The sequence below is a fragment of the Babylonia areolata genome, chromosome 21, assembly GCF_041734735.1.
Source record: "Babylonia areolata isolate BAREFJ2019XMU chromosome 21, ASM4173473v1, whole genome shotgun sequence".
Classification (NCBI taxonomy): Eukaryota; Metazoa; Mollusca; class Gastropoda; order Neogastropoda; family Buccinidae; genus Babylonia; species Babylonia areolata.
Window position 1 is genome coordinate 37,245,307 of NC_134896.1, and position 27,232 is coordinate 37,272,538.

At 40.4% G+C, this 27,232-nt stretch overlaps 1 protein-coding gene across 1 annotated transcript in view; it reads left to right on the forward strand.

Annotated features, from left to right (window-relative positions):
- Positions 1-27,232, forward strand: part of LOC143295924 (1-phosphatidylinositol 4,5-bisphosphate phosphodiesterase beta-1-like) — a 219,482-nt gene that overhangs the window by 153,410 nt on the left and 38,840 nt on the right. The window contains exons 16-23 of the mRNA XM_076607610.1: positions 2,025-2,109; positions 3,244-3,368; positions 5,671-5,825; positions 7,867-8,031; positions 9,175-9,274; positions 10,914-11,018; positions 12,515-12,612; positions 13,529-13,546. Coding sequence (XP_076463725.1) covers positions 2,025-2,109; positions 3,244-3,368; positions 5,671-5,825; positions 7,867-8,031; positions 9,175-9,274; positions 10,914-11,018; positions 12,515-12,612; positions 13,529-13,546 — 851 coding nt within the window. The remainder of the gene's footprint in view (positions 1-2,024; positions 2,110-3,243; positions 3,369-5,670; positions 5,826-7,866; positions 8,032-9,174; positions 9,275-10,913; positions 11,019-12,514; positions 12,613-13,528; positions 13,547-27,232) is intronic.

Below are 27,232 nucleotides of genomic sequence, written 5' to 3' on the forward strand. Positions count from 1 at the left end.
TCTCTCTCTCTGGCCATGTATTCCCATGACAAATAAGATCACAAGATCACAAGATAATTTATTGTCCTCAAATGGAGATGCTTGGTGTGGTGGCACACAGTTAAATTCTATATAGTACAAATATAGACATGCATAAGCCATTCAGCTGATTTGCATACGCTCAGAAGCACACAATCTCAGCTGCATCAAATATCCATGCGTCCGCCATCAGTCTCCATTTCACACTCGTTACAACAACAAAAAAATACTAAAAACATGTAAAACGACCTTCAAATATAAACAAGTAGGTTACAATAATAAATAAGCCCGAAAATCAAGGAGAGTTTATAACATAGATGAATAATCAGATACATAGCTAATGACAACAACAATAACAATATCAATAATAGTAATGCCAATAATGATGATGATAATAACAGTAATAATGATAACAACAACAATAATAATAATAACAACAATGATACTACCACTGCCACTACTACTACCACCACCACCACTACTACAACTACCAATAATGATAATAAATGAATGAATAAATGAAGACTCCTTGTCCTATACTAAAAACTAGGCACACCCTGGGATAATGCTGTGTTAACTGCTGATGACATTGAAGCTGGTCATGGTCATTGTCTCACTCTCTGGAAAGTAATTAGAGTGATTATATATAATGTTGCTTGTTTGTGCATGTTCCACTGGTTGTCTTAACACATCCATTCTGTTGTGTCCGTGGAAAGTCAGTAACATAAGTTTTCGTTTCTTCTTCTTCTCTCTCTCTCTCTCTCTCTCTCTCTCTCTCTCTCTCTCTCTTGCTGTGTATCCCCATGACAGATAACTGCATGTTTACTGCTGATGACATTTAAGTTGGTTGTTGTCATTATCATTGTGTCTCGCTCTCTGGAAAGTAATTATCTGTGATTCCGCTTATTTGTATAATGTTCCATAAGTTGTCTTAATATGGATTAATTTTTTTCAGCAAAAATCATTATCTTCACTTTCAATCCCTGAACAGCTATCTACAATCAAACTAATTGGGAACAAAAGCCCAGATGCAGAATCTGCATTTATTTTCCTTCACAAAACATTCACTTTCTTTCTGAATCTCTCATAGTTTGTGTACAAGATTTTTTTTTTTCTTAATTACCCCTGAATCCCCAAACTTCCCTGACCAGGGGAGTGCACTTTTTTTCTCCTTTTTTTCTTTCTTTTCTTTTTTTACAAAATTTTCCGGCACTAAATTGGTTGATTAATGATTGGGAGAAAGATGGTTGTTTTCAATGTTGCTGATGATGATGATTTTTTTTTTTTTTTTTTTTTTTTTTTTTTTTTTTTTTTTAATATTGCAAAGTTGGTTGTATTATCAGTGGATGATATTGAAGATGATGATCAAATCAGCTTTTTTCTTTTCCTTTTTTTGCTTTTGTTTTTTGTTCTGTGTATTATTGCAATAATGGTTTCATTCATTGTCACCAGCTGAGATGAATATTGCTTGTTTGCATAAAATAAAATAAAATTAAAAATTAAAAAAACACAAGGTTATAGAATGTGAAACCCAACTGAAATTTGAACTTGTATACAATACTGAATCTAGCTTTCCTAGGCATTGTTGCCTGTTGCTCATTTGTTGGTTGCTGATTTGTCTCCCTTCTTTTTGTTGTCTCCCTTCTTGGTTTTGTGTGTGTTGTGTGTGTGTGAGTGTGTGTGTGTGAAGAGAGAGAGAGTGTGTGTGTGTGTGTGTGTGTGTTCTTGTTGTGGAGATCTTTAGCAGCAATTTATCTTTTATTTTGTCATTTTTGCTTCCTTTTTTCAGTATCATTTTTTTATTTGTTGTAATTACTAAAAAAATCATCATGGATATTATTATTACTTCTTTTTTTTAATTTTTACTTTACTGTTACAATTATTATCTGTAATGCAGGCAGCTTTTATGTTCCAACATAAAAATCCAAAACAAGTGGTACTAGCTTTCTGTTCAATATGTGTATGTATGTTACTAATTTGTTTTAAAATGTGCTTGTCTGTTCCAGAGAGGAACAAATCCTATGAGATTTCCTCCTTTGTGGAAACGCAGGCTTTGGCTCAGCTGAAAGAGTCACCAGTGGACTTTGTGAAGTATCCTTTCCTCACTTTGTTTGGGGTGAAATCAGGACTGAGCGTACATGCACATGTACATGCATGAGCGCATTAAGAAACACACACGTACACAGACACACACAAGTACGCACGCACATGCGCGCTCACACACACACACGCACGCACGCACATATATGTTTATAACATTTGCTTTTACCCCCCCCCCACACCCCCCATATCATGATCAGGTGATGGAACTATCCCCACAAAAAAAAAAATTATTGGAAAACATAATTAGTTACAGGAGATGAGATGAACCCATCAAAAATTGTTACCAAACTATACACAAACATACATCTTTACACTTTCAAAACAAAACAAAACAAAAATCTAATGATATTGATTATTATTGTTGATAAAAATTATTATAATAGCTCTTCACAAATGAAAAACAAAAATCTAATGATATCGATGATTTTTATTGTTGATAAAAATTAATAGCTCTTCACAAATGATTACAAGAAAAATGTTTTAAAGGTTTCTGTTTTTTTGTTTTTTGTTTTTCTTGTTGTTTTTTGGGTTTTTTTACATGGGGGAAGACGTCGTTTCCTCCATACTTGTCTGGAATTCTCTTCCGCTGGATCTCCATCACTTACCAACTCTTGTGCTCTTTCTAAACAAACTTGAAAACCCATCTGTTCAAACAGGCCTTTGGGTGTGATGAAGCATAGTCAGTTGTTTGCATTCTTCCTTTTCCTATCCATCACACTATGCCCTCTGCTGAAGTCATCATATAGTGTGTGTGTGCGTGTGTCTGTGGGTGGATGTTTGTGTGTGTGCAGATGTGTGTGCGTGCGACAGCATGTGGGTGCGCGTGTGTGTAGGGTATTTTTGTCATGTGTGTGTTTATTTGTGTGTGTGTGTGTCTGTGTGTGTGTGTGTGTTTGTGTTCACACCTACAATAATTTGTAGTATTGTGATGGTGTATAGATATATATGTATTGTTGTTTTCATGTGCATAGCTATGTTATTATGCACTATTGTATATGTGTTGTTTCATGTAAGGCACTGAGAGCCCCATTACATGAGGGAGTTCGCACCATATAAGTACTACCAATTAGTATTAGTATTGTTATCATCATTCAGTGCCTGAGTTTCTTTAACCTGTGCAAGCTACAACAAGCGTCAGCTGAGTCGTATCTACCCTCGAGGGACCCGGGTGGACTCCAGCAACTTCATGCCCCAGGTGTACTGGAATGCCGGCTGTCAGCTGGTGGCCCTCAATTATCAGACACTGGGTGAGTGCTGGCACCACCGGTCTTGAAAATGTAGTGGATTTTTTTTATGTGTTTTGTTAGTCAATCTCTTCTTCTTCTTTTTTTTCTCCAGCCTGCTGTTTTTTTTATTTGTTTTCCTATCGAAGTGGATTTTTTTTTTAAACAGAATTTTGCCACGGACAACTCTTTTGTTGTTGTGGGTTCTTTTATGTGTGCTAAGAGTATGCTGGACATGGTACCTGGGTTTATTGTCTCATCTGAATGACTAGCGTTCAGACCACCACTCAGAGTCCAGTGGAGGGAGAGAAAATGCTGGCGACTGTCCCAGGATTCAAACCAGTGTGCGCAGATTCTCTCACTTCCCAAGTGGACAGGTTACCTCTAGGACGTCACTTCATATCTGACTCTTCAGTGTCAGAACAATGATTTTTCACTTTATCTGGGTTTTTTGGGTGTGTTTTTTTTTCCATGTTTCTGTTTACTAAGTTTGATTTTTTAACCAAGTGGGTAAAGCGTTGGACTTTCAATCTTAGGGTCCTGGGTTAGAGTCTCGGTAACAGCACCTGGTGGGTAAAGGATGGCCCTCAATTATTAGACACTGGGTATGTGCTGGTTCCGGAGGTCTTCAGTGCCAGAATAATTATACTTCACTTTATTTGTTGTTGTTGTTTTTTTCATGTTTCTGTTTACTTTGTTTGATTTTTTTTTTCTTTAAATCTTTCTCTGCCATAGGTGACTTTAGTTGACAAGGCACTGCACCGCCTTAGGCGACTTTTGTCGACATCGAGGGGTCATGTTGAAAAGACCATTTTTCACATTGTAACAAAGCTTGACAGCTGCAGCCAGTTTCCCACCAACAGACACACACACAATGACCAACCTTTGCTCCCTGACCAAGTTTGAAGTGAACAAGTCTGTTGCGTTGTTTTGACATGAACCGAAATCTGTGACGGAGAGCATTGTTTTTAAAATATTTGGCGCCAGGGAGTGTTTTTCACACACAGAAACTTGGTGGTGAAAGAGTTAATGAATGAAAAAGTAGGAGACGCTGTGGCAGAATCTGTTTGACGTTGGACTTGTGACCCAGTGTTCACCAGTGATCAGGGTTCGAGGCCCTGTTTCGGCGCCGTGTTGTGTCCTTGGGAAAGGCGCTTTGCTCTGGTTTTTGTATTTGTATTTCTTTTTATCACAACAGATTTCTCTGTGTGAAATTCGGGCTGCTCTCCCAAGGGAGAGCGCGTCGCTACACTACAGCGCCACCCATTTTTTTGTATTTTTTCCTGCATGCAGTTTTATTTGTTTTTCCTATCGATGTGGATTTTTCTACAGAATTTTGCTAGGAACAACCCTTTTGTTGCCGTGGGTTCTTTTACGTGCGCTAAGTGCATGCTGCACACGGGACCTCGGTTTATCGTCTCATCCGAATGACTAGCGTCCAGACCACCACTCAAGGTCTAGTGGAGGGGGAGAAAATATCGGCGGCTGAACCGTGATTTCGAACCAGCGCGCTCAGATTCTCTCGCTTCCTAGGCGGACGCGTTACCTCTAGGCCATCACTCCACCCCAGGTGTGAAGGGGGGCACCTGACTGTGGCTGGTGAAGGTTGAAATGGAGGAATGGGAGGACTGGGCCTCTGTCTTCCAATGCCGTGCCTTTGACGTAGCGGATCTTGAATGTCCTGATGACCATAAAGAGGCGGCGCGACTTTTAACCTATTAACTTTATGAATGGAAGTAGTGATGTTGATTGAGCAATGACAGTGTGAATATATCTCTCTCTGTCTCTGTCTCTGTCTCTCTCTCTCTCTCTCTCTCTTCTGTATATATATATATATATATATATGTGTGTGTGTGTGTGTGTGTGTGTTTCTCCACTGCAATTGGAAGTCATTTTCAGCTTAGTCTTTTGTGAAGGACTTTGACTCTCAAACTAGGACACAATGTTGTACTGGCTCTTAGTGCTGCAGACTTGAGAGGGCTAGTTGGCCTTTGGGAACCATCCCAATGCTGACTGTCCTAAAACCCTCTTGGCTGAGAGAGTGGGGATGTAACTTGGGCAAGCCACTATAATCAAATTCCAGCCCAGAGAGTTGGGGACAGCAGTTGCCTCCTCTGCTGTCCTGATGGTCATAGTCGGACATGACTGACTATCATACACACACACACACGCACACACACACACATACGCATGCATGCACGCACGCACGCACGCACGCATGCAAGAGAGATAGATAAGAATATGTAGATATATGTAGAGAGATACTTTCATTTATATACATTTCCTTTTTCAAAAGTTCCTATTGCTTTTTTTTTTCTGCTCTCAGACCTGGCAATGCAGATCAACCTGGGTATCTTTGAGTACAACGGCCGGTCAGGATACATCCTCAAGCCTGACTTCATGCGACGGAACGACCGACGGTTTGACCCGTTTGCCGAATCCACAGTGGATGGCATTGTGGCTGGCACCGTGACTGTCAAGGTAGGAGGTCTGTCATTGGATTGGTGTGTTTGGGGTTGGTCTTTTTTTTTTTTTTTTTTTTTTTGCTGCCTTGTTGTCTGCAGCATTTCAGTGGCACTGCTCCCATGCCACTCATTTCATGTCCCGCCCTTAACTCTCTCCATACGAACGGCGAAAGAGACGACGTTAACAGCGTTTCACCCCAATTACCATCATCAAAATATTGCAAGAGGAAGGCTCTTATACTGAAGAGGTGAATGTTGACAAAGAATACCACAATTCTGATGACGGAAGCTAAAGGTTGGGTCATTCAGACACCCACTGGACATCCGAGGGGTCTGTGTAGAGGAGAAGAGAGGACTGGCCGTACTGAGTGAGTTAACACAGCCACGCCTGGGGTCTTTTGCTGCAGTCTTAGTGCCGGCAGTCCACAAGGTGATAGATGTTGATAAAACCTATCTGTCTGTCACATTTACCTAAACGCTGCACGTCAGCATACCCAGAATGCACACACCCTGAAAACAGTGTATAGCTGCCTAAATGGCAGGGGGAAAGCAAACCAGTCATGCACATATCTATTTTGCAGGGTAAAAAAGCAAAAACAAAAATGGTCATGCACATTAAAGGTTACGTGTATGTGTGTGTGTGTGTGTGTGTGTGTATGTGCGTGTGTGTGTGTGTATGTGTGTGTATGTTGTGCGTGTGTGTGTGTGTGTGTGTGTGTGTGTGTGTAACTGAAACCTGACTGAATGACACAGGAAATGAATGATGAGCACCAAAAGGCAGTTCTCAGTCGGCTCTACCCCCAGTAGGCAGCCTGTTGTCACAAATGGCTCTATGTTTGAAAAGCACTTAAAGCTTGGTCTCTGACCAAGGATAGACAATATATAAATATCCAAATCATCATCATATCAGGTCAGTTTCTGTCAAATAAAAAGATGGTGAAATGGTGATGAAGAAGGAGGAGAATGACAATGTTGCTATAGAGATCCATTTTGGTTTTAGACCACGTGACAAGGCTGTAATCTATGCGTCCTGTCATGATGATATCCCGGCGTCAACCAGGCCCGAGAGATACAGACACTTGCAGTGTTGGTCAGGTAATTAGAGCAGTGTACTCAATGACGCATCCATGAAGTGGATGATACTTGACTGTGTGGTCCCATTCTCCCCATTTAAGCCCAAAGTACACTCAGTTCTGGGTAGGAGCTGGCCATGGGCCAAAAAACACACCTTTGCTGGGATTCGAACCCACATCCTCCCAGCCGTCATTCTGCTGTGCTAACCACTTCGCCACGGCGGCTGGTAAAAGAGAGAGAGAGAGAGAGAGAAACAACCAACTTTCCTGACTGACCACAAGGGTTCAGGGTTGCCCGTTGCAGGTGATATCGGGTCAGAAAATAAATAAATAAAGAGAGTACCCTTGCTAATTATTACCATGCTTGTGTAATATGCAACTTGTCACAGGAAAATTGTCAAGGTGATGATGTTGAAGAGAAAATATAACCTTCATTGCAAGGGAAATTTTTTTTTTTTAAATAAATAGAGAGAGAGAGAGAGAGAGAGAGAGAAACGACAATGCTTCAGACTGACCACAAGGATTCAGGGTGCCTGTTGCAGGTGATACTGGGTCAGTTTCTGCTCATTGCAAAGTGATATTGGATCATTTTCTGCCCATTGCAAGGTGATATCGGGTCAGTTTCTGCCTGTTGCAAGGTGATATCGAGTCAGTTTCTGCCTGTTGCAAGGTGATATCGGGTCAGTTTCTGCCTGTTGCAAGGTGATATCGGGTCAGTTTCTGCCTGTTGCAGGTGATACTGGGTCAGTTTCTGCCCGTTGCAGGTGATACTGGGTCAGTTTCTGCCTGTTGCAGGTGATACTGGGTCAGTTTCTGCCCGTTGCAGGTGATACTGAGTCAGTTTCTGCCCGTTGCAGGTGATACTGGGTCAGTTTCTGCCTGTTGCAAGGTGATATCAGGTCAGTTTCTGCCCGTTGCAAGGTGATATCAGGTCAGTTTCTGCCTGTTGCAAGATGATATCGGGTCAGTTTCTGCCTGTTGCAGGTGATATCGGGTCAGTTTCTGTCCGACAAGCGTGTGGGGACGTACGTGGAGGTTGACATGTACGGACTGCCCACGGACACGGTCAGGAAGAAGTTCCGCACCAAGACGGTGCCCAACAACGGCCTGAATCCTGTGTATGATGAGGAACCCTTTGTCTTCAAGAAGGTAGGTGGGGTGGGGTGGGGTTGGGTTTGGTTGTGTTGTGGTGTGGTGTGGTGTGGTGCATTGTGCTGTGTTGTTTCTTCAAGAAGGTGGGTGGGGTGGGGTGGGTTTGGTGTAGTGTGCAGTGCTGTGCTGTGCTGTGCTGTGCTGTGCTGTGCTGTGGTGCATTGTTCTGTGTTGTTTCTTCAAGAAGGTGGGTGGGGTGGGGTTGGGTTTGGTTGTGTTGTGGTGTGGTGTGGTGTGGTGTGGTGCATTGTGCTGTGTTGTTTCTTCAAGAAGGTGGGTGGGGTGGGGTGGGGTTGGGTTTGGTTGTGGTGTGGTGTGGTGTGGTGTGGTGCATTGTGCTGTGTTGTGTCTTCAAGAAGGTTGGTTGTGTTGTATTGTGTTGCATTGTGTTGTTTCTTCAAGGTGGGTTGGTTTGGGTTGGGTTGGGTTCTGTTGTGTCTTCAAGAAGGTTAGTTGTGTTGTATTGTATTGCGTTGTGGTGTGTCTTCAAGAAGGTGGGTGGGGTGGAGTTGTGTTGCGTTGTGTTGTGGTGCCTTCAAGAAGATTGGTTGTGTTGTATTGTATTGTGTTGTGGTGTGTCTTCAAGAATGTGGGTGGGGTGGAGTTGGGTTGTGGTGTGTCTTCAAGAAGAAGGTGGGTGGAGTGGGTTGTATTGTATTGCGTTGTGGTGTGTCTTCAAGAAGGTGGGTGGGGTGGGGTTACGTTGTGTCGCGTTGCATTGTGTTGCATTGCTATGTTTTTGTGTTTTGCTGTATTGTGTTGTGTTATGTTGTATTGCTTTGTATTACATTGCATTATATTGCATTGTATTGTGTTGTATTTGTATTTGTATTTGCATTGTGTTGCATTGCATTTTATTGTACTGTATTGTACTTTATTGTATTGTAGTTAGATTGTATTTGTGTTGTGTTGCATTGTATTTTATTGTATTGTACTGTATTATTATATTATTTTGTATTGTATCGTATCGTACAAACACACACACACATGCTCACACATATGCATGCATGCACACACAAATGCACACACACATTCACACACACACACATCACATATACCTTGAGGGGGGATTGGGGGGGAGGAGGGGGTTGTTTGCTTGTCTTTTATTATGTGTGATTCATTTCTGATTTTATCGGAAAGGTTGTGCTACCAAACCTGGCTATTGTTCGGCTGGGCGTGTATGAAGAAACGGGGAAACTGATTGGTCACCGGATCATGCCTGTGGAGGGACTGCGGCCAGGTAGGGAAGGAGTCGTGGTCATCTGGTGTGTGAGATCTTGTTGTGGTGTGCTTGTTCCTGATGTCTTTAGTGTTTGCGTTAGGGTGTAGGGTGTGTGTGTGTGTGTGTGTGTGTGTGTTGATGGGTGGGTGTGTTTGTGTGTGTATCATTTTCAGTTTAACGTCTTTCCACTTGAAGTGATATTAGGTGTGTGTGTATGTGTCCATGTGTGTGTGTGTGTGTGTGTTGATGGGTGGGTGTGTTTGTGTGTGTATGTGTCCATGTGTGTATGTGCGTGTGTGTGTGTGTTTGTGTTATTATGTATGCATGGGTGTGTGTGTGTGTGTGTGTTAGTGTGCCTGTTAGTGTGTGCATGTGGTTGTGAATTTGTATTCTGTATTGCAGCATTTTTGCACACTGGTATAAGGTATTTGGATATCTGTGTATGCGTGTTCATGTGTGTTCATGTATGTCTGTTTGTGTGGGTGGGGGTTGGGCGGGTGTGGGTGTGTGTGTATGTGCATGTGTGTGTGTGCATGCATGTGTGTATCAACGCATTAAAAAGCAGATTTTCTGCTTTGTTTTTGTCACAAACAACAGGACAGTAAAGTACTTGAACACAAGACTGACAAACGGGAACATATCTGTAAAAAAAAAAAAAAAAAAAAAAAAAAAAAGATTCAAAATTAACCCCTTTACTGCTGCCGACCAGTACACTCGTCACAGTGAAGGACTGTTACCCTGACTGAGATGGAGTCACAGGTCAGGACAGTTGATTGTCACCGTTTCTTTGTTTGGACTCCTGCCTCTTGGGATGACTGCAGTAATTTTTTTTATTTTTTTTCTTCAATCATGGGCTATGCCTCCACGTTAACTTGAATGCCCAAGTGGGCTTTTACATGTATAACCATTTTATCCCCGTCATGTAAGCAGTTTTACTCCGTTTTCAGGAGGATGGGCTATGTTCTTGTTCCCATAACCCACCAAACACTGACATAGATTACAGGATCTTTAATGTGTGTATTTGATCTTCTGCATGTGTTTACACATGAGGGGGGATTCAGGCACTAACAGGTCTGCACATCTATTGACCTTGAGGATATAAGAAATCTCAACCCTTAACCTACCTGGCATCATTACCAGGATTCGAACCCAGGACCCTCAGGTTGAAAGTCTAACGCTCTGACCATACAGCTGGTGCCCCCTTTGTTTTTAGTGCAGTAAAATCAGTCCCGCCACTTTCTTTTAACTCATTCTACTCCAGGTACAAGTTAACTCGTATCATGATTACTTCCCCTGTGGACCAGGCACAAGTATTCTCATACCAACACACTATTCTAATTTCGTTCATTCTTGCTTGGTACAGTTGGTATTCTAAATTGAACCGTTTAAGGATCGTGAAAGCATGAAAATGAACTTTATTTGACCCATTAAATCAACAGTTCTCCATCGATTTTCACTGTTGAACCACCCTGTTTTTTGTACAGTGGTCTCATGTAGTGCTGGTCCAGAGCACTTGTAGCAGGCATGTAGCTGTGGGGGTAGAATGAGTTAAAATTCAACAAGTGGTAGTTCTTTCAGTTCACCTCTTCCGTACCGTGCTGATGTCATTTCACCAAGGTTTAGCAGTGAAAGGGTTAACCAGTTGTTCCTCTCACAGGTTTCCGCCACATCCCCCTCCGCAACGAGGCCAACCAGGCTCTGATGCTGCCCACCATCTTTGTGCACATCATCATCAATGATTACGTTCCTGACCAGTTCGCAGGTAGGGTAGATATGGTACTGCCATGACGATAAGAAGAAGAAGAAGAATGATGTCCAAGAAAAAAATGATGATGGTGACAATGATAATGATTAATCATCATCATCATTATTATCAATAAATTGTAATGAGATGATGATGATGATGAGATCAGATGAAGAAGAAGAATGACAACAACAATGACAACAATAACAATAATATATAAATATGAAAAGACTACTACTATTATTACTACTACTACGACTGCTGCTGCTGCTACTACGACTACTACTACTACTGTTGCTACTATTACTACTGCTGCTACAACCAATGATAATTATTCCATTTATGCAGTACCTTCCCATTTAAAACATGCTCAGAAGCATGGTGTGATGTAAAAACTGATGTGCAAAACACGCATTTAAACACAAAGACAAAAACTTACATGCATTACGCTGCACCATCATCCAAACAAACACTGATTTATGTTCACACCCACATTAAAACCAGCATACACAACACATCCCTCATCATGCGCTTCATTATCACAAATCAGAATACCTAAGTGATGTACGTGTTATGTCAGAATATTTAACATCAGTATCACAATACTCAAAATATTACTACCAGGTAAAATAGATATAACCATAAGATGGATGTAAGACTGGGGATAGGCACTATATTAGTATCCATATCCTATCCATATAACCACCAGGTCATGGTAAGTATATGAGATTAAGGGTAATTTTAGGGTGGAAAATCTTAACTGTACTGTTATTGCAGAGAAACGAAATGTACGTTGAAATCATTGTTGCTGGGTCAAATTACTTGAAGAAAGAACTTACAATGAAATAAATGAATGAATGAATAAATAGATAGATAAATCTTTTTTGAATTAATACGCCAATTTATTTTCTGAGAAAGAGACCAAGAAATGTTACCACTTCTTTTATATTCAAACTTCACCATGATCTGTGAACAGTGACAAAAACTTACCACAGTTTACTGTCATTGGATGTGTGTGTGTGTGTGTGCACTTGTGTGTGTGTGTTTGCGTGTGTTTGTGTGTGCATGCGCATGTGTGTGTGTGTGTGCGTGTGTGTATGTGTGTGTATGTGTGTACCCAACACTCAGCTTATTACACAGATTGACATAAGTTTACAGTTCGGCCTACAGCAAAGTCAGAGCTGTACTATCAGTGGTTTCTCCAATCAATGGGAAATCATTTACAGCTTAGTCTTTTGTGAAAGACTATGACACTCAAACTAGCAGGCAAAATTGCACTGGCTCTTAGCGCTGCAGCCTTGGGGGCTAGTTGGCCTTTAGGAACCATCCCAACGCTGACTGTTCTAAAACCCTCTAGGCGGAGAGAGTGGGGATGCAACTTGGACGAGACTATAATCAAATTCTAGCCCAGATAGTCGGGACAGTAGTTACCTCCTCTGCTGTTCTGATGGTCATCATTGAACACAACTGACTGACATGCCTATGTGTGTGTGTGTGTGTGTGTGTGTGTGCAGCCTATGCGGATGCTTTGCTCAACCCCATTGCCTACCTCTCTCAGCTGGAGAAACACGCACAGCAGCTGGAAATCCTGACTGAGGACTTTGAGAGTGATGTAAGTGTGGTCGCCTTCTTCCCTTTGTCATGAAAGGTGTTTGTTCTGGGTCATTGTTTTAAAGGGGTTGTCTTTTGGGTCTTTGTTTTAAAGGGGTTGTCTTTTGGGTCTTTGTTTTAAAAGGGTTGTCTTCTGCGACTTTGCTTTAAAAGGTTTGTGTTAAAGGTTTGTGTTCTGGGCCTTTGTTATAAAAGAGTTGTGGTCTGGGCCTTTGTCATGAAATGTTTGTGTTCTGAGTCTTATGTCATAAAAAGGTCTGTATTCTGGTCTTTCTGTATTGATAACTTTTTTTTTAAAAGACCTGTGCTCTAGGTCTTTGTTTTAAAAGACCTGTGCACTGTATCTTTGTTTTAAAAGGTTTGTGTTATAGTCTTTGTTTTAAAAGGCCTGACGTTAGCATGTGGGGGGTTGGAGGGGGGGGGGGGGGTATTGCAGGTGCAGCATTTTCAATCCATTAAATGATAGCACAATTTTGGTTTTCAGTTACAGTACTTTGACCTAGTTAGACATAATTATATGAGCACATTTTCTGCAAACATAGCACATTTGATTTTTTTTTTTTTTTTTTTTTTTAAGTGAAAAAAAATAATGCAATACTTTCTCAGTAATTCACCTCTGGTACTTTAAAAGAGGCTTTCGGTATGTGGAGTATATACACATGCACACAGGCATGGGTGAACACACAAGCATGCACACTCACACACACATGCACACACACACAAACACACACAAACACATACACACACACACACACACACACACACACACACACACACACACACACACACAAACACACACACACACACACACACACACACAGAGTAATTTACAGGCAGTGTGAGCAGTCTTCACTCTCAGGTACAACTTCACATGCAGAAAGAAACTTTAACCACTTGCTTTCCCACTTGGCTTTCAGGATGCCAAAGCAGCTAAGGTTTGTTCTGCCTGCCCCACTCAGGGTTATCTTCATACACAGGGTTCACGAATAGTTAAGGACCACTAAGGGGGAGGGGGGGAACTTGCACAGTTGTCTTCTTGGGGGCATGATGAAGTGGTGCTGAATTTTCTTCACAAACAGCAGCATCGTGTGCAGCCAGTGTAATGAGCGCCGCCGCTTGTAACTACAGGTGCTTTCCCGCTTCGTGTGCACTTTCAGTTTTTACAATGACTAGAGAAGCAGGGCCTTCAAGACTCACTTGTGATACACACTCTATCCAGTAATAAAAACATTTAAAAATGTTAAATTGTGTTCTGTCTTTAGTGATATAAAGTTTCGGGGAGGGGCGGGGGGAGAGAAAAAAGAAAAGAACAAGAGTATGTTAGCAGGTTCGAACCAAACACATTCGGTTTGAGTCAAAGTAGACTTATGGCGCTAAGGTGCGCCTACCAGTGACGTTCAAAAATTAATATCTAAACGTTTTCAGGTTTTTTTGTTTTGTTTTGTTTCTTTGTTTTTTGTGTTATAGATCAATTACAGTATTTGAGGTGATAACACCGTTTAAATGATATTATTTTGGTATATCTTGATTATTTAAGGAATTTTTTAAAAGTCCGCAGTAAAGGGGACGTTGCCATCACCTCAGGCATACGTTTTCTCCAGATCTGCTTGTTCAACAGGCTTACAGAGACTACGCGGTGCATTCAATTTCTCTTTCATGTTCATTCTCGTTAATTCAGTATCCACTTTCAAATATTCATTTGCAGTAAACACATTGATGATGTCGTTAGTGTCACTGTATGTGTTCTGTCCAGAATTTGTGTTTCTTTTAATTATTTGCAAACAAGAAAAACGAGGACAGGCTGTCTTGAGACCAAAACATTTATTGTGATTTTTTTTTTTTTTATTGGGATCCTTAGCGAAATAAACTGTCAGCGATTTAGAAATACAGCTTAATCCAGAAGACTTACAACCTTTTTTTTTTTATTGGTATATCTGTGAAGATTTTTTCCCCACTACATTTAATCCAAATTTGGTATTGGCATACAAAGTATTTCTACTGAAAATGACAGTGTTTAAGTTTACCACGGACACGCAGACATACATACAGACACACACAGAGAGACAACCGAACACTGGGTTATTACATAGACTCGCATTGTTTACACACGTGAGTCCAAAAACCACAGAGAAGCTGTACAATTTTTGGCGATGGCATCAATTTTTCAAACATATTTTTCAAGCTGTTCATCGTGCACATGTGCTGCGTGTTCAAACAGTGAGAGGCCATTTGTAGAACGTGTGCAGCCTGCATACTTAGAATAATTTCTCGAATTTTTAGTGGGGTTTTTTTTTTTTGGGGGGGGGGGTTGTTTTTTTTACATTTTATGAAAGTATATCTACTTTTCTGAAGTGGTCCTTAAGGTTTCTGTGAAGTCTGTGTATTTCACTGATAGCATTATCAGTGCTGTTTTTATCTTCTTTGGAGGGGTTGTTATTTGCTCAGATGTTTTGAAATTTATCCGAATGTTTGTTATGTTTTGAGTTGTGTGAACTTTCGACCTTTCTTGTGGAATGGGAACGGCGTTGCAATCTTCAGTACTTTGCATACATATACATGCTTGTGATCTGGATGTGGGACTTTCTCTGTCAGTGAATGTCTGTTATATATCTTGGGAATCAGGTCTTCTGGCTGTTTCTTATGATTTTTTTTTTTTTTTTTTTTTAATATGCTCGCGGTATGGAGTCTTGTGATTGAAATGTGTATTATTATTGTTTTTGAAATGAATTTCTGTTCTTTCTTCTTCTTTTTTTAACCTGTTCCTCCTGATCAGGATGATCATGTAGGTGACATTCTTTTTCTTTGTTGTGACTGCTACTTGTCATACAGATTTCTTTTCACATTATGTAGAAAATCAGTTGTCGGGGTTTGTTTTTTTTACCCCTGCTTCCCAGGTTTCGAGAATTCTGTTTTATATGGGGCTTTTTTTAGTTTATGTTACTTTTTTTTTTTTTTTTTTTTTACATTATATATTCATGTTTTGCATCGATAGAGTGCTTCCGATTAACCCTTTCACCGGCAGTCAATTTAGAGCACAGAATTCCCTTTTGGTATAAACACAGAAAAGACAGTGGCTAAGAGAATAGCTGGGGATTCCTCCTGCAATGTATAGAAAATATGGCCTATCCTACCACCGAATATTAAGAGCAGTAGGTTCAAGGAATGGTCACATTTCAGTGACATGGGTCCTCTACCACGCCTGTGCCTAAATGTGAGCTTGGTGGTGAAAGGGTTAATTTTTCTGCAGTACCTTTTTATCTCTTTTTTTTTTTTTTTTTAATTTAGTTTGTAATTTTCTGTCATTTCTTTTGAATTTGAAACACATTGAGCTGCGTTTAGTTACATATGCTTGTGTGATTATGTGTTGCTTTGTTATTTAGGGTGGGGTGGTTTTTTATGTTTGTTTGTTGTTGTTTTTTTTTGGGGGGGGGGGTCAGTTCAGTCGGTCTTGTGTGGAAGGATTCTTTGATTTTTTTTTTTTTTTTTTATGGAAGTTTGAGTGGAGCAGAGTGTCCCTTTTGCTGGTGGTTTTGTTCAGAGTTGTCAGTATGCAGAAATGGTTTTTTGGGGGGGTTTGTTTTTTTGTTTTGTTTTTCTAATTGTTTCCAGCTTTGAACTGACTTGCTTCAAGCCGTTTGATTTTCATCTGGCTTTGGATGCAGATTTGGAGCTGATTCTGTTATTTGTGTGTTTGTTTATAGTTTTTTGTTGTCATTGGGTTTTTTTTTCAGATTCATTACTCTTTGGTTTTATTTATGTGTGCTTATAGAAGGCATAGATTTCTCACAACAATCTTCATTTTACCCTGAATTTTGACAGTAATGATGATAATAAATAATGACAATGATGATAATGAAAACAAGAAGAAGTAGAAGAAGAAAACATATCTGTGGCATGCTTCTGTTCGGGAATTGTCTCATTGATTGGCCGTCATAAAACGCGACGTTGAGCGTGTGTTTTTTATTTTTTGTTTTTATTCATCTTATTATTTTGTTTTTGTTTCGTTTTGGGGGGTTTTTTTTTTTGGTTTTTTTTCATAGCCACTTTCTTCATGGTTAGAATAAACTGAGCTGTTTAATTCTCCATCTTGATTCTCCACTGTTTGTCCCTGATCAGCGCTATGCCGCACAGGCAGCCAAAAAGGTAAAACAGATGATGATGCACTCCCCCCCTCCCCCCAAACCCCCTCATCCTCCACCACGCACCATGCACCCTCAGATATTTATTCATTTCATAAAGTTAACTTTTTGGGTTTTTTTCGTGACGGAGGAAGAGTTGTCTGCCTGCACTTGTTTGGGTTTTTCCCCCTCCCCTGCCCTGGTGTTCTGTGGAAATGGTTTTTGGGTCAGCCAGTTGTGGAAATGGTTTTTGGGTCAGCCAGTTGTGGAAATGGTTTTTGGGTCAGCCAGTTGTGGATATGGTTTTTGGGTCAGCCAGTTGTGAAAATGGTTTTTGGGTCAGCCAGTTGTGGATATGGTTTTTGGGTCAGCCAGTTGTGGAAATGGTTTTGGGTCAGCCAGTTGTGGAAATGATTTAGGTCAGCCAGTTGCAGAAATGATTTAGGTCAGCCAGTTGCGGAAATGGTATTTGAGTCAGCCAGTTGCAGAAATAGTTTGGGTCAGACAGTTGGGAAAATGATTTGGGTCACCCAGTTGTGGAAATGGTTTTGGGTCGTCCAGTTGTGGAAATAGTTTTGGGTCATCCAGTTGTGGAAATGATTTTGGTTCAGCCAGTTGTGGAAATGGTTTTGATTCAGCCAGTTGTGGAAATGGTTTGAGTCACCCAGTTGTGGAAATGGTTTTGGATCAGCCAGTTGTGGAAATGATTTAAGTCACCCAGCTGTGGAAATGATTTTAAGTCACCCAGCTGTGGAAACAGTTTAAGTCACCCAGCTGTGGAAACGGTTTAAGTCACCAAGCTGTGGAAATGATTTAGATCACCTAGCTGTGGAAATGGTTCAAGTCACCCAGCTGTGGAAATGGTTCAAGTCACCCAGCTGTGGAAACGGTTTAAGTCACCAAGCTGTGGAAATGATTTAGATCACCTAGCTGTGGAAATGGTTCAAGTCACCCAGCTGTGGAAATGGTTCAAGTCACCCAGCTGTGGAAATGGTTCAAGTCACCCAGCTGTGGAAATGATTTAAGTCACCCAGCTGTGGAAACGGTCACCCAGCTGTGGAAACGGTTCAAGTCACCCAGCTGTGGAAATGGTTCAAGTCACCCAGCTGTGGAAATGGTTTAAGTCACCCAGCTGTGGAAACGGTCACCCAGCTGTGGAAACGGTTTAAGTCACCCAGCTGTGGAAATGGTTCAAGTCACCCAGCTGTGGAAATGGTTCAAGTCACCCAGCTGTGGAAATGGTTTAAATCACCAAGCTGTGTGGATGGCAAACACGCATCCCTTTGCAGATTCAAGTAAGGTGTTTGTTGTTGTTGTTTTGTTGTTGATGTTTTTGTTGTTGGGGTTGTTATTTTTTTAATCATTCGTGACCCCAAAATGATGCTTGTCCCATGATAACTGAGAATTCAAACTTTGAATGGCTGTCTCCGAAGGGTTTGAAGCCCGCATTGTCCCTCAGATCCTCTGTCTTCTGCCCTTCCAACATGTCACCAACACTTTTTTTTTTTTTTTTATTTTTTTTATCTTTTTTTTTTATCTTTTTTTTAATCTTTTTTAATTTTTTTTTTTTTTTATCATTATTAAAGCAACTTTTTAAAGTCATTTTATTGTGATAAAAGAGACTTGTTTACTTGCACTTGTTTTCCTCTGGTATTTTTTTTTTTCTGAAGTTGTTGTTTGTTTGGGGTGGGGTTTTTTTTTTTTTGTTGTTGTTGTTGTTGTTTAAGCTGTCATTGCTGTTTCTTGGTGTTTTTGCTCTCTTTTTTTTTTCTCTTTCATTTACAAAACCTATCAGTTATTTTTCTTATCATTGTTATTATTAAAGTTAACTCTGATAACTTTATGTGACTCTCTTTCTATCAAACTATCTATCTATCTATCAATGAAAAAAAAAGAGAGAGAAATATATACATATATATAGTAAGAAAGTCATCAGACATATTGTCATATGATTAACCACTTTTAGTCGATTTTGTCAAAATAGAATCCAGTTGCTAACAGGGTTTTTTGTGTTTTTTTGTTTGTTTTATGCATTGGGTTTTTTGGGTGTTTTTTTTAGGGGGGTGGGGGGTTCAAGACAATAAGTTGACAGGTGTTTCATTGTAGGTCTGCTGTTTGGGGTGTGCTTTCTGTTCCTCTTACTCTTTCAGTGGGAATATGTTTTTTCCAGAAATTATAGATATTGATAATGATAGATTTTATCCATCTTGTGCTTTTCCCTAACAGTCAGAAGTGTCAGAAAGCGCATGACTATAACACATTAAAATGAGCACATTACATTACAGTAAGACATGTAAGAATGATCAGAGTTGAAGTTTCATGAAAAGCAGCACAGTTGTGGAAGAAGAACTGTACATAAAACTGAAAGTGTACAGACATGATAAACTGGATATTTTTGTTGTTGTTTTTTGGTTGTTGTTTTTTTTGTGTTTTTTTATTGCAAAGCATAGCACCATGCTTCAGTCTTGAGCTGTTGTGGGTTTGTTTCATTTCATTTCATTTCATTAGCGCCTCCACCCCAACTCCCCTTGGTTTTCAGGCGATGCTGTTCTTTGTTTGGAGACAGACTGGTGTTTGGATGATTTGTTTTAAGAAATGGAGATGCCATCCGTAGTACTTGCATTCAGTGAATATAATTATCATATGTATATATGCAAGACCCTGCTTGCTTTTTCTGCCTGCCTGTCTCTGTTATTTGTCGGTTTTTACATTTGCTTTTCGTCTTTTACTCTCATCAATCTTTGATATGTTAAAGCCTGTTTTTTTATCTTTTAACAAAACAGAAGACAAAAAAAGCAAAACAAAACCAAAGCGAAACAGCACAAAACAGTAAGCAGTCAAATGAATGACCAAGACGTGAACAAAGAAAAGTTGTTGGTTTTTTTTTTTGTTTGGTTTTTTTTTAAAGGAAAGGGACATGATTGCTTCATTGTGTCCAGTTATGTTTAGTCTCTATTATCTCTAAGGCAGCATAGAAATGTAAAACAGCTGCAGTTCATTTTCTGAAGTTAATGTGAGCATGCCAAAGAAGGTGTCCTCTCTTGCATAAGTTTTTTTTTAATTTTCTTGCAGTGTTTTTGTTTCTTCTTTCTTTTCGTTCTTTTTCTTTTGGAAGTGATTCTGTGTAGATGCCAGTATAGCTTACTTTTCCATAGGTACTTGTGCACTTGTTGTCATCAGTTGGTTTGGTTGGTTTTAACATGCAGTATACATTTTTTTTTTTTTTCATTTCTCAGTTTTGTACAAAGTACCATTTAATTGCATTCTGTTAGTTACATGCATATATGTGATTTGAATCAGTTTGATTATGATGAGTTCTGAATTTATTTTTTATTTTTCTTTCTTTCTTTCTTTCTTTCTTTTCCCTTGCACTTTGACTCAGCTTCCAGAAGAGATAGAAGAGGATGATGTAAGTGGAGATTGCCAGCAGTGCCCCCCCCCCCCCCCCCCCCCACCTGGTCCCCTCTCTCCTTTCCCCCCTTTCCCCTCCAACTCCCAGTTGCCACCACCCTACCCCCTTCCCCACTCACCCAGTCCTGCCTGTGTTCGTGTTGATATTGTGGCTGGGTGTTGTGTGATAGGAGGCTAGCGGTTGTTGCTAGTCAGCCTGCAAAAGTCTGTGTGGCCTTCACATCGCTAGCAGAGACACAACAGTGCGTGTGGCGGCGAGCGGGAACGAATCGTCATCCCGTTCCGTGCATCCACACCCACCTTGCATGTTCACCATAGAGTCAGGCAGATCTCAGTGTCTCTTACTTACTGTTAGTTTAGAACACAGTTCACACCCGGTTAGGATTGAGTTGCTTGGATGAATTTGCATGGCTAGTTTGTTGGGTGTTTTTGTTGTTGTGTTTCTTTTTTCAGTGAAGTTTTTATAACTTAATAATAATAATAATAATAATAATAATGGATACTTATATAGCACACTATCCAGAAATCTGCTCTATGTGCTTTACAAAAACACTTTTGTTAACATAAAACATTACATCAATGTTACATACACACACCACACACACACACACACACACACACACACACACAATGCATAATACATTTTAACATACATGTGTATCTAATAGCTACCCTAACACATACGCACACATAGGCAGGCACAAACTTACAGAAACATATGCATGCATGTAGTTATGTACACATACATATATATACACACATAGTCTAGCACAGCTAACGCAAAGGAAGTGGACCTGCCACAATTGAACTTATTGCTGAGGGAAAAGATGAGTTTTGAGACAAGATTTAAGAGATGCGAGGGAATCAGAATGACGGAGGTTATCAGGGAGCTTGTTCCACGTCTTTGGTGATTGAAAACGATCTGTGTCCATAGGTCTTACTTCTGACATGAGGTATCCTGAGAAGTCAAGTATCAGAGGAAGAATGGAGCTGGTGAGATGGAGTATAGATATGGAGGAGTTAGAAAGATACTTGGGGCCAAATCCGTTGACTGCAGAAAAGGTCAAAGTGGATAGCTTATAGTCTATTCGATCAGAAACAGGCAACCAGTGGAGAGACTGAAGGAGAGGAGAAACATGGTCAAATTTAGAAGCTCTGCAAATGAGTCTGGCAGCGTTGTTCTGAATTCGTTGGAGTCTGTCTGATAGATATTTGGGAAGGCCGGCCAAAAGAGAGTTGCAGTAATCCAATCCTGAGAGAACCAGAGAGCATACAAGTGTCTTGGTTGCATCGGTTGAGAGATAATGGCGGATAGAGCTGATTCTACGCAGTTCCAGATAGGCAACTTTACAGATATTCGAAATGTGCTGTTGGAAAGAAAGAGACTGGTCCAGGATTACACCAAGACTGCGAACAGAAGGAGAAAGTGAAACAGGTGTGCAATTGATCAGAACAGAGTCAGGAAAGGAAGGATGTTGACGAAACTTCTTTGGACAGGTTATCATAAATTCAGTCTTATCATCATTTAGTTGCAGCTTGTTGAGAGTCGTCCAGTCCTTTAAGCCAGCAATGCACTCCCGTGTTTGAGTCACCAGTGCATCAAATTCAGCTATGGAAACCGACTGATAAAGTTGTGTGTTATCAGCAAAGCTCTCTTTTCAGTGTGTGTCGTGGGAAACTTGGATATATCTCTATCTATCTATCTATCTATCTATCTATCTATCTATATATATATATATATATATATATATATATATAATGTTTTTTATTAGGTTTTTAAAGGTATGATTAGGTATTGATAGCAATACAAAATATACTTGGAAATAGAAAAGAAGAAAATGAAAATATGGGGCGTGCTGCCCTGTGGTGATGCATTCTCCCCCAGGGGAGAGCAGCCTGAATTTCACACAGAAGAAAAATTCGTCTCACAAAAAAACAATAACAAAACAATCTACCTGTGGGGTGAAGTAAATAACAAAACAATCTACTTGTGGGGTGAAGTAAATAACAAAACAATCTACTTCAGGGGTGAAGTAAATAATAAAACAATCTACTTGTGGGGTGAAGTAAATAACAAAACAATCTACTTGTGGGGTGAAGTAAATAACAAAACAATCCACTTCAGGTAAGTAACAAACAATCTACTTGTGGGGTGAAGTAAGTTACAAAACATTCTACTTGTGGGGTGAAGTAAATAACAAAACAATCCACTTAAGGGGTGAAGTAAGTAACAAAACAATCTACTTGTGGGGTGAAGTAAATAACAAAACAATCTACTTGTTGGGTGAAGTAAATAACAAAACAATCTACTTGTGGGGCGAAGTAAATAACAAAACAATCTACTTGTGGGGTGAAGTAAATAACAAAACAATCTACTTGTGGGGTGAAGTAAATAACAAAACAATCTACTTGTGGGGTGAAGTAAATAACAAAACAATCTACTTGTGGGGCGAAGTAAATAACAAAACAATCTACTTGTGGGGCGAAGTAAATAACAAAACAATCTACTCGTGGGGTGAAGTAAATAACAAAACAATCTACTTCAGGGGTGAAGTAAATAACAAAACAATCTACTTGTGGGGTGAAGTAAATAACAAAACAATCTACTTGTGGGGTGAAGTAAATAACAAAACAATCTACTTCAGGGGCGAAGTAAATAACAAAACAAATAATCTACTTGTGGGGCGAAGTAAATAACAAAACAATCTACTTGTGGGGTGAAGTAAATAACAAAACAATCTACTTGTGGGGCGAAGTAAATAACAAAACAATCTACTTGTGGGGTGAAGTAAATAACAAAACAATCTACTTGTGGGGTGAAGTAAATAACAAAACAACAAAACAATCTACTTGTGGGGTGAAGTAAATAACAAAACAATCTACTTCAGGGGCGAAGTAAATAACAAAACAATCTACTCGTGGGGTGAAGTAAATAACAAAACAATCTACTTCAGGGGCGAAGTAAATAACAAAACAATCTACTTCAGGGGCGAAGTAAATAACAAAACAATCTACTTGTGGGGTGAAGTAAGTAACAAAACAATCTACTTCAGGGGCGAAGTAAATAACAAAACAATCTACTTGTGGGGTGAAGTAAATAACAAAACAATCTACTTCAGGGGTGAAGTAAATAACAAAACAATCTACTTGTGGGGTGAAGTAAATAACAAAACAATCTACTTGTGGGGTGAAGTAAATAACAAAACAATCTACTTGTGGGGTGAAGTAAATAACAAAACAATCTACTTCAGGGGCGAAGTAAATAACAAAACAATCTACTTGTGGGGCGAAGTAAATAACAAAACAATCTACTCGTGGGGTGAAGTAAATAACAAAACAATCTACTTGTCATGCCCAATTTCTACTCGCCCTCCCCAGCTACAGAGACAGAGGGTCAGTGAAAGAATCTACCGGTGGAGCAAAGACAAGTCAGCAGGCCTGATTCTGATTCATTATCTAAGTAGTGCATTTTTCAGGGGGGAAAAAAAAGGATGGTTAACTGTCTAATCATTAATCAACAGTAAAGAAGAAATGAACATGTCTCACAGAGAATTGCAACAAATCAGATGCCTGCCTCATAGACAATTTTAAGTCAGGTCTATTGTTGCTGCATGGACACTTTTCTTCATAGAATACACCATTTTCTTCGTAGAACAGACGGTTGTCTCAGTGGAAAAGGGGGGGAATGGAGGGGGGGTGGGGGGGGAGGAAGTGCAATAGATCTGCTCTGAAGCTGACTGTTCAGTCACTCTTCCACTGACACAGTCACAAACTGGTTGCCCAACAGACAAGCAGAGAGAGAATAGACTAGAACAAAATATGTCTTATTACCAAGTGAACAAAATATGTCTTATTACCGAGTGTACCAGGGGTCACACGGAATAGTTGGGGATGGGAGGAGGGCTAGTGCATAAAAAGGTACAAACAGAAATCGAAAATCATATACAAATACAGATACAGCAGTTGTTGTTTTTTTGTTGTTTTTTTTATTTATTTTTTTTTTTACACATGTGCAGATCAGTATGAGTACTTGTGCATGCATACTCACATGCACACACACACACACACACACACACACACACACACACACACACACACACACACACACACACACACACACACACACACGTTTGAACATAAGCCGCACATTACTCATTTCATATGGACGTGGCTGATGACTAGATCTTCAGCTAAATGGTTGTTGATTGCGCAGTTCTTTAAAAAAAATAAAAGCAACTTGTCCAACAGAACACACACACACACACACACACACACACACACACACACACACACACAACACACACACAAACACACACACACACACACACACACAACACACACACAAACACACACTCACACATGCACACACGCACACGCACGCACATGCACACAAAAACACAGCACACACACACACACACACACACACACACACACACACACACACACACACACACACACACACACATGCACACACGCACGCATGCACACACACACACACACATACACACAGTGTGCTTTGTTTGATGATGTTGCCCTGTGCCATCATGCTGTTCAACGTATCATCAGGGGAGAAGAGAGCACACGATGTTGTCATTCCATGCTAAGTTCTGTCATGGAATGACTTCTTCTTCGTTCATGGGCTGCAACTCCCATGTTCACTTGTATGTACACAAGTGGGCTTTTACGTGTATGACCGTTTTTACCCCTGTCGTTTTTACCCCTGTCATGTAGGCAGCCGTGCTCCGTTTTCAGGGGGGTGCATGCTGGGGATGTTCTTGTTTCCACAACCCACCCAACGCTGACATGAATTACAGGATCTTTAATGTGTGTGGGTATTTGATCTTCTGCTTGTGTTTTCACACGAAGGCAGTTCAGGCAGAAGCAGGTCTGTATCTGTGTTGACTCGGGAGATTGGAAAAATCTCTGTTACCGAGATTTGAACCCGGGACCCTCAGATTGAAAGTCCAACGCTTTAACCACTTGGCTATTGCGCCCGTCGAAATGACATACAAATCTCAACTCTCCCTCTCTCTCTCTCTCTCTCTCTCTCTCTCTCTCTGTTTCTCTTCATTTTCATTGCCTCGCACAAATCTCTGTAGTGATGTTTACTTTTCTTGGTTATCGTACACATGAGGTTAGTGGTTGTTGGTGCTGGCTGCGTGCTACACACACACACACGTTCACTTCACGCACACAGCAATGTTGTGCTTCCTTTTGTTGTGTCTTGCTGTGAGCATACTGTTACTCAGCGTCATCGCTCATACATGTAATTAGAACATCGATTTGTATCCTAAGAAGTGCGGTATTTTTTTTTCGAGTGAAAAATGAAGCATACTTTAATGGCCAGGATTTTTTTTTTTTTTTTTTTTTTTTTTTTAACAAACGACAACAAACAAACAGAAAAGATAAAAGAGGGGGTTGGAAGGGGGCTGGGTGGGGGAGGGGGTGTAATGAACTAGATATGGGGAAATGTGACCTGAATGTGCATGCTCTGTGTGTGTTTGTGTGTGTGTGTGTGAATGTGAGTGTGAGTGCATGGATGTATGTGTGCATAGTGAAATAGTATAAGTTTTGGTCCTTAGGCACTCATCTTTCAGTCCATTTGTCATTAAGTAAGGCTTCAATCATGCACACACACACACACACACACACACACACACACACACACACACACATATTAGAGTGGATTCTTCTGAATTTTGCCAGGGACTACCCTTTTGCTGACATGGGTTCTTTAGTGTGCTCGAAGTGCATGCATTTGTGTACAAATACAAAATGGCACCTTGGTTTTTCATCTCATCCAAATGACTAGCATCCAGACCACCACTCAAGGTCTGGTGGAGGGGAGGGAGAAATGACTGGCGAGCATAGGGTAACTGTAGAAGTGTAAGTAAAGAGTCTCAGCTCTGATCATGCCCCACTATTAACCGTTCTCACTGTTGTCACAAGCCAAAGCATGGTGCACTTGTCAATGCGTTCAGAATCACTGTGCGCACAAACTTGTTCTTCTTCATAACCTTTCTTGTTGCTGACAACTGTTGTTGTTGTTGTTGTTGTTGTTGTACCTGAGTTTTCCGTTGTTCCTGAGGCTTGTCATTTTGCTGTCGGTGCGATGATGGATGTTGTGGATGGTAGATGTGCATGGTGTCATGATGCGAAGGTGTGCCTTCTGTTGTTTTGCTTCCTCTTGTCTGTCCATGTGCCTGTCTGTCTGTGTCTCTGTCTCAGCCTGCCTCCTCTTTTTCACTGGCTGTATATGTTTCTGTTGATGTCGCACAACGTGTGCATTCATGCATGGATGCTACAGTTATGTTTGCATGTGTGTGTGTGCACCAGAGTACATGTGCATGCATGCATGAACACAGTGCATGCACACAAACAAGCATGCATTTACTCTGAAACACACACACACTCTCTCTCTCTCTCTCTCTCTCTTTCTTTCTCTCTCACACACACACACACACACACACACACACACACACACACACACACACACACACACACACACACACACACACAAGCAGGTGTGCATGCATGTGCATACACTCTCTCTCTCTCTCTCTCTCTCTCTCTCTCTCTCTCTCTCTCTCTCTCTCTCTCTCACACACACACACACACACACACACACACACACACACACACACACACTGAGAAAGACAAGCTTTATAAATTGTTGGTGTCTCTGAAAAAAAAAAAAAAAGGATTGTGCATTGTTATTGTCAGACATTTCAAACAAAACCTTGGTGAGCAATAAGTCACTGAGCAGTGCCATAGGTTGGAGAAAAGAAGTCTATATCATGTGTGTTTTGCATCAGTTATTATGTGTGAAGATGTATATTACATGTGTATGTACATGTGTCGGGCAGTAGTGTTAACTCTGCGAGCGCAAATTTCTTCTCCAAGACCTTAAGCCCGACCAGTTCTTTGCCATGGTATTGTAGTCGAAACAGCAGTTGCCTCCTCTGCTGTTTTGATGGTCACAGTCGTACACAACTATCATACACATACAGTCATCCACAAAGTTTTTTTTACAAACTACCATCATTCACCAGCCACAATGGTGAAGTGGTTAGCTTTATAGGCTGACGACTT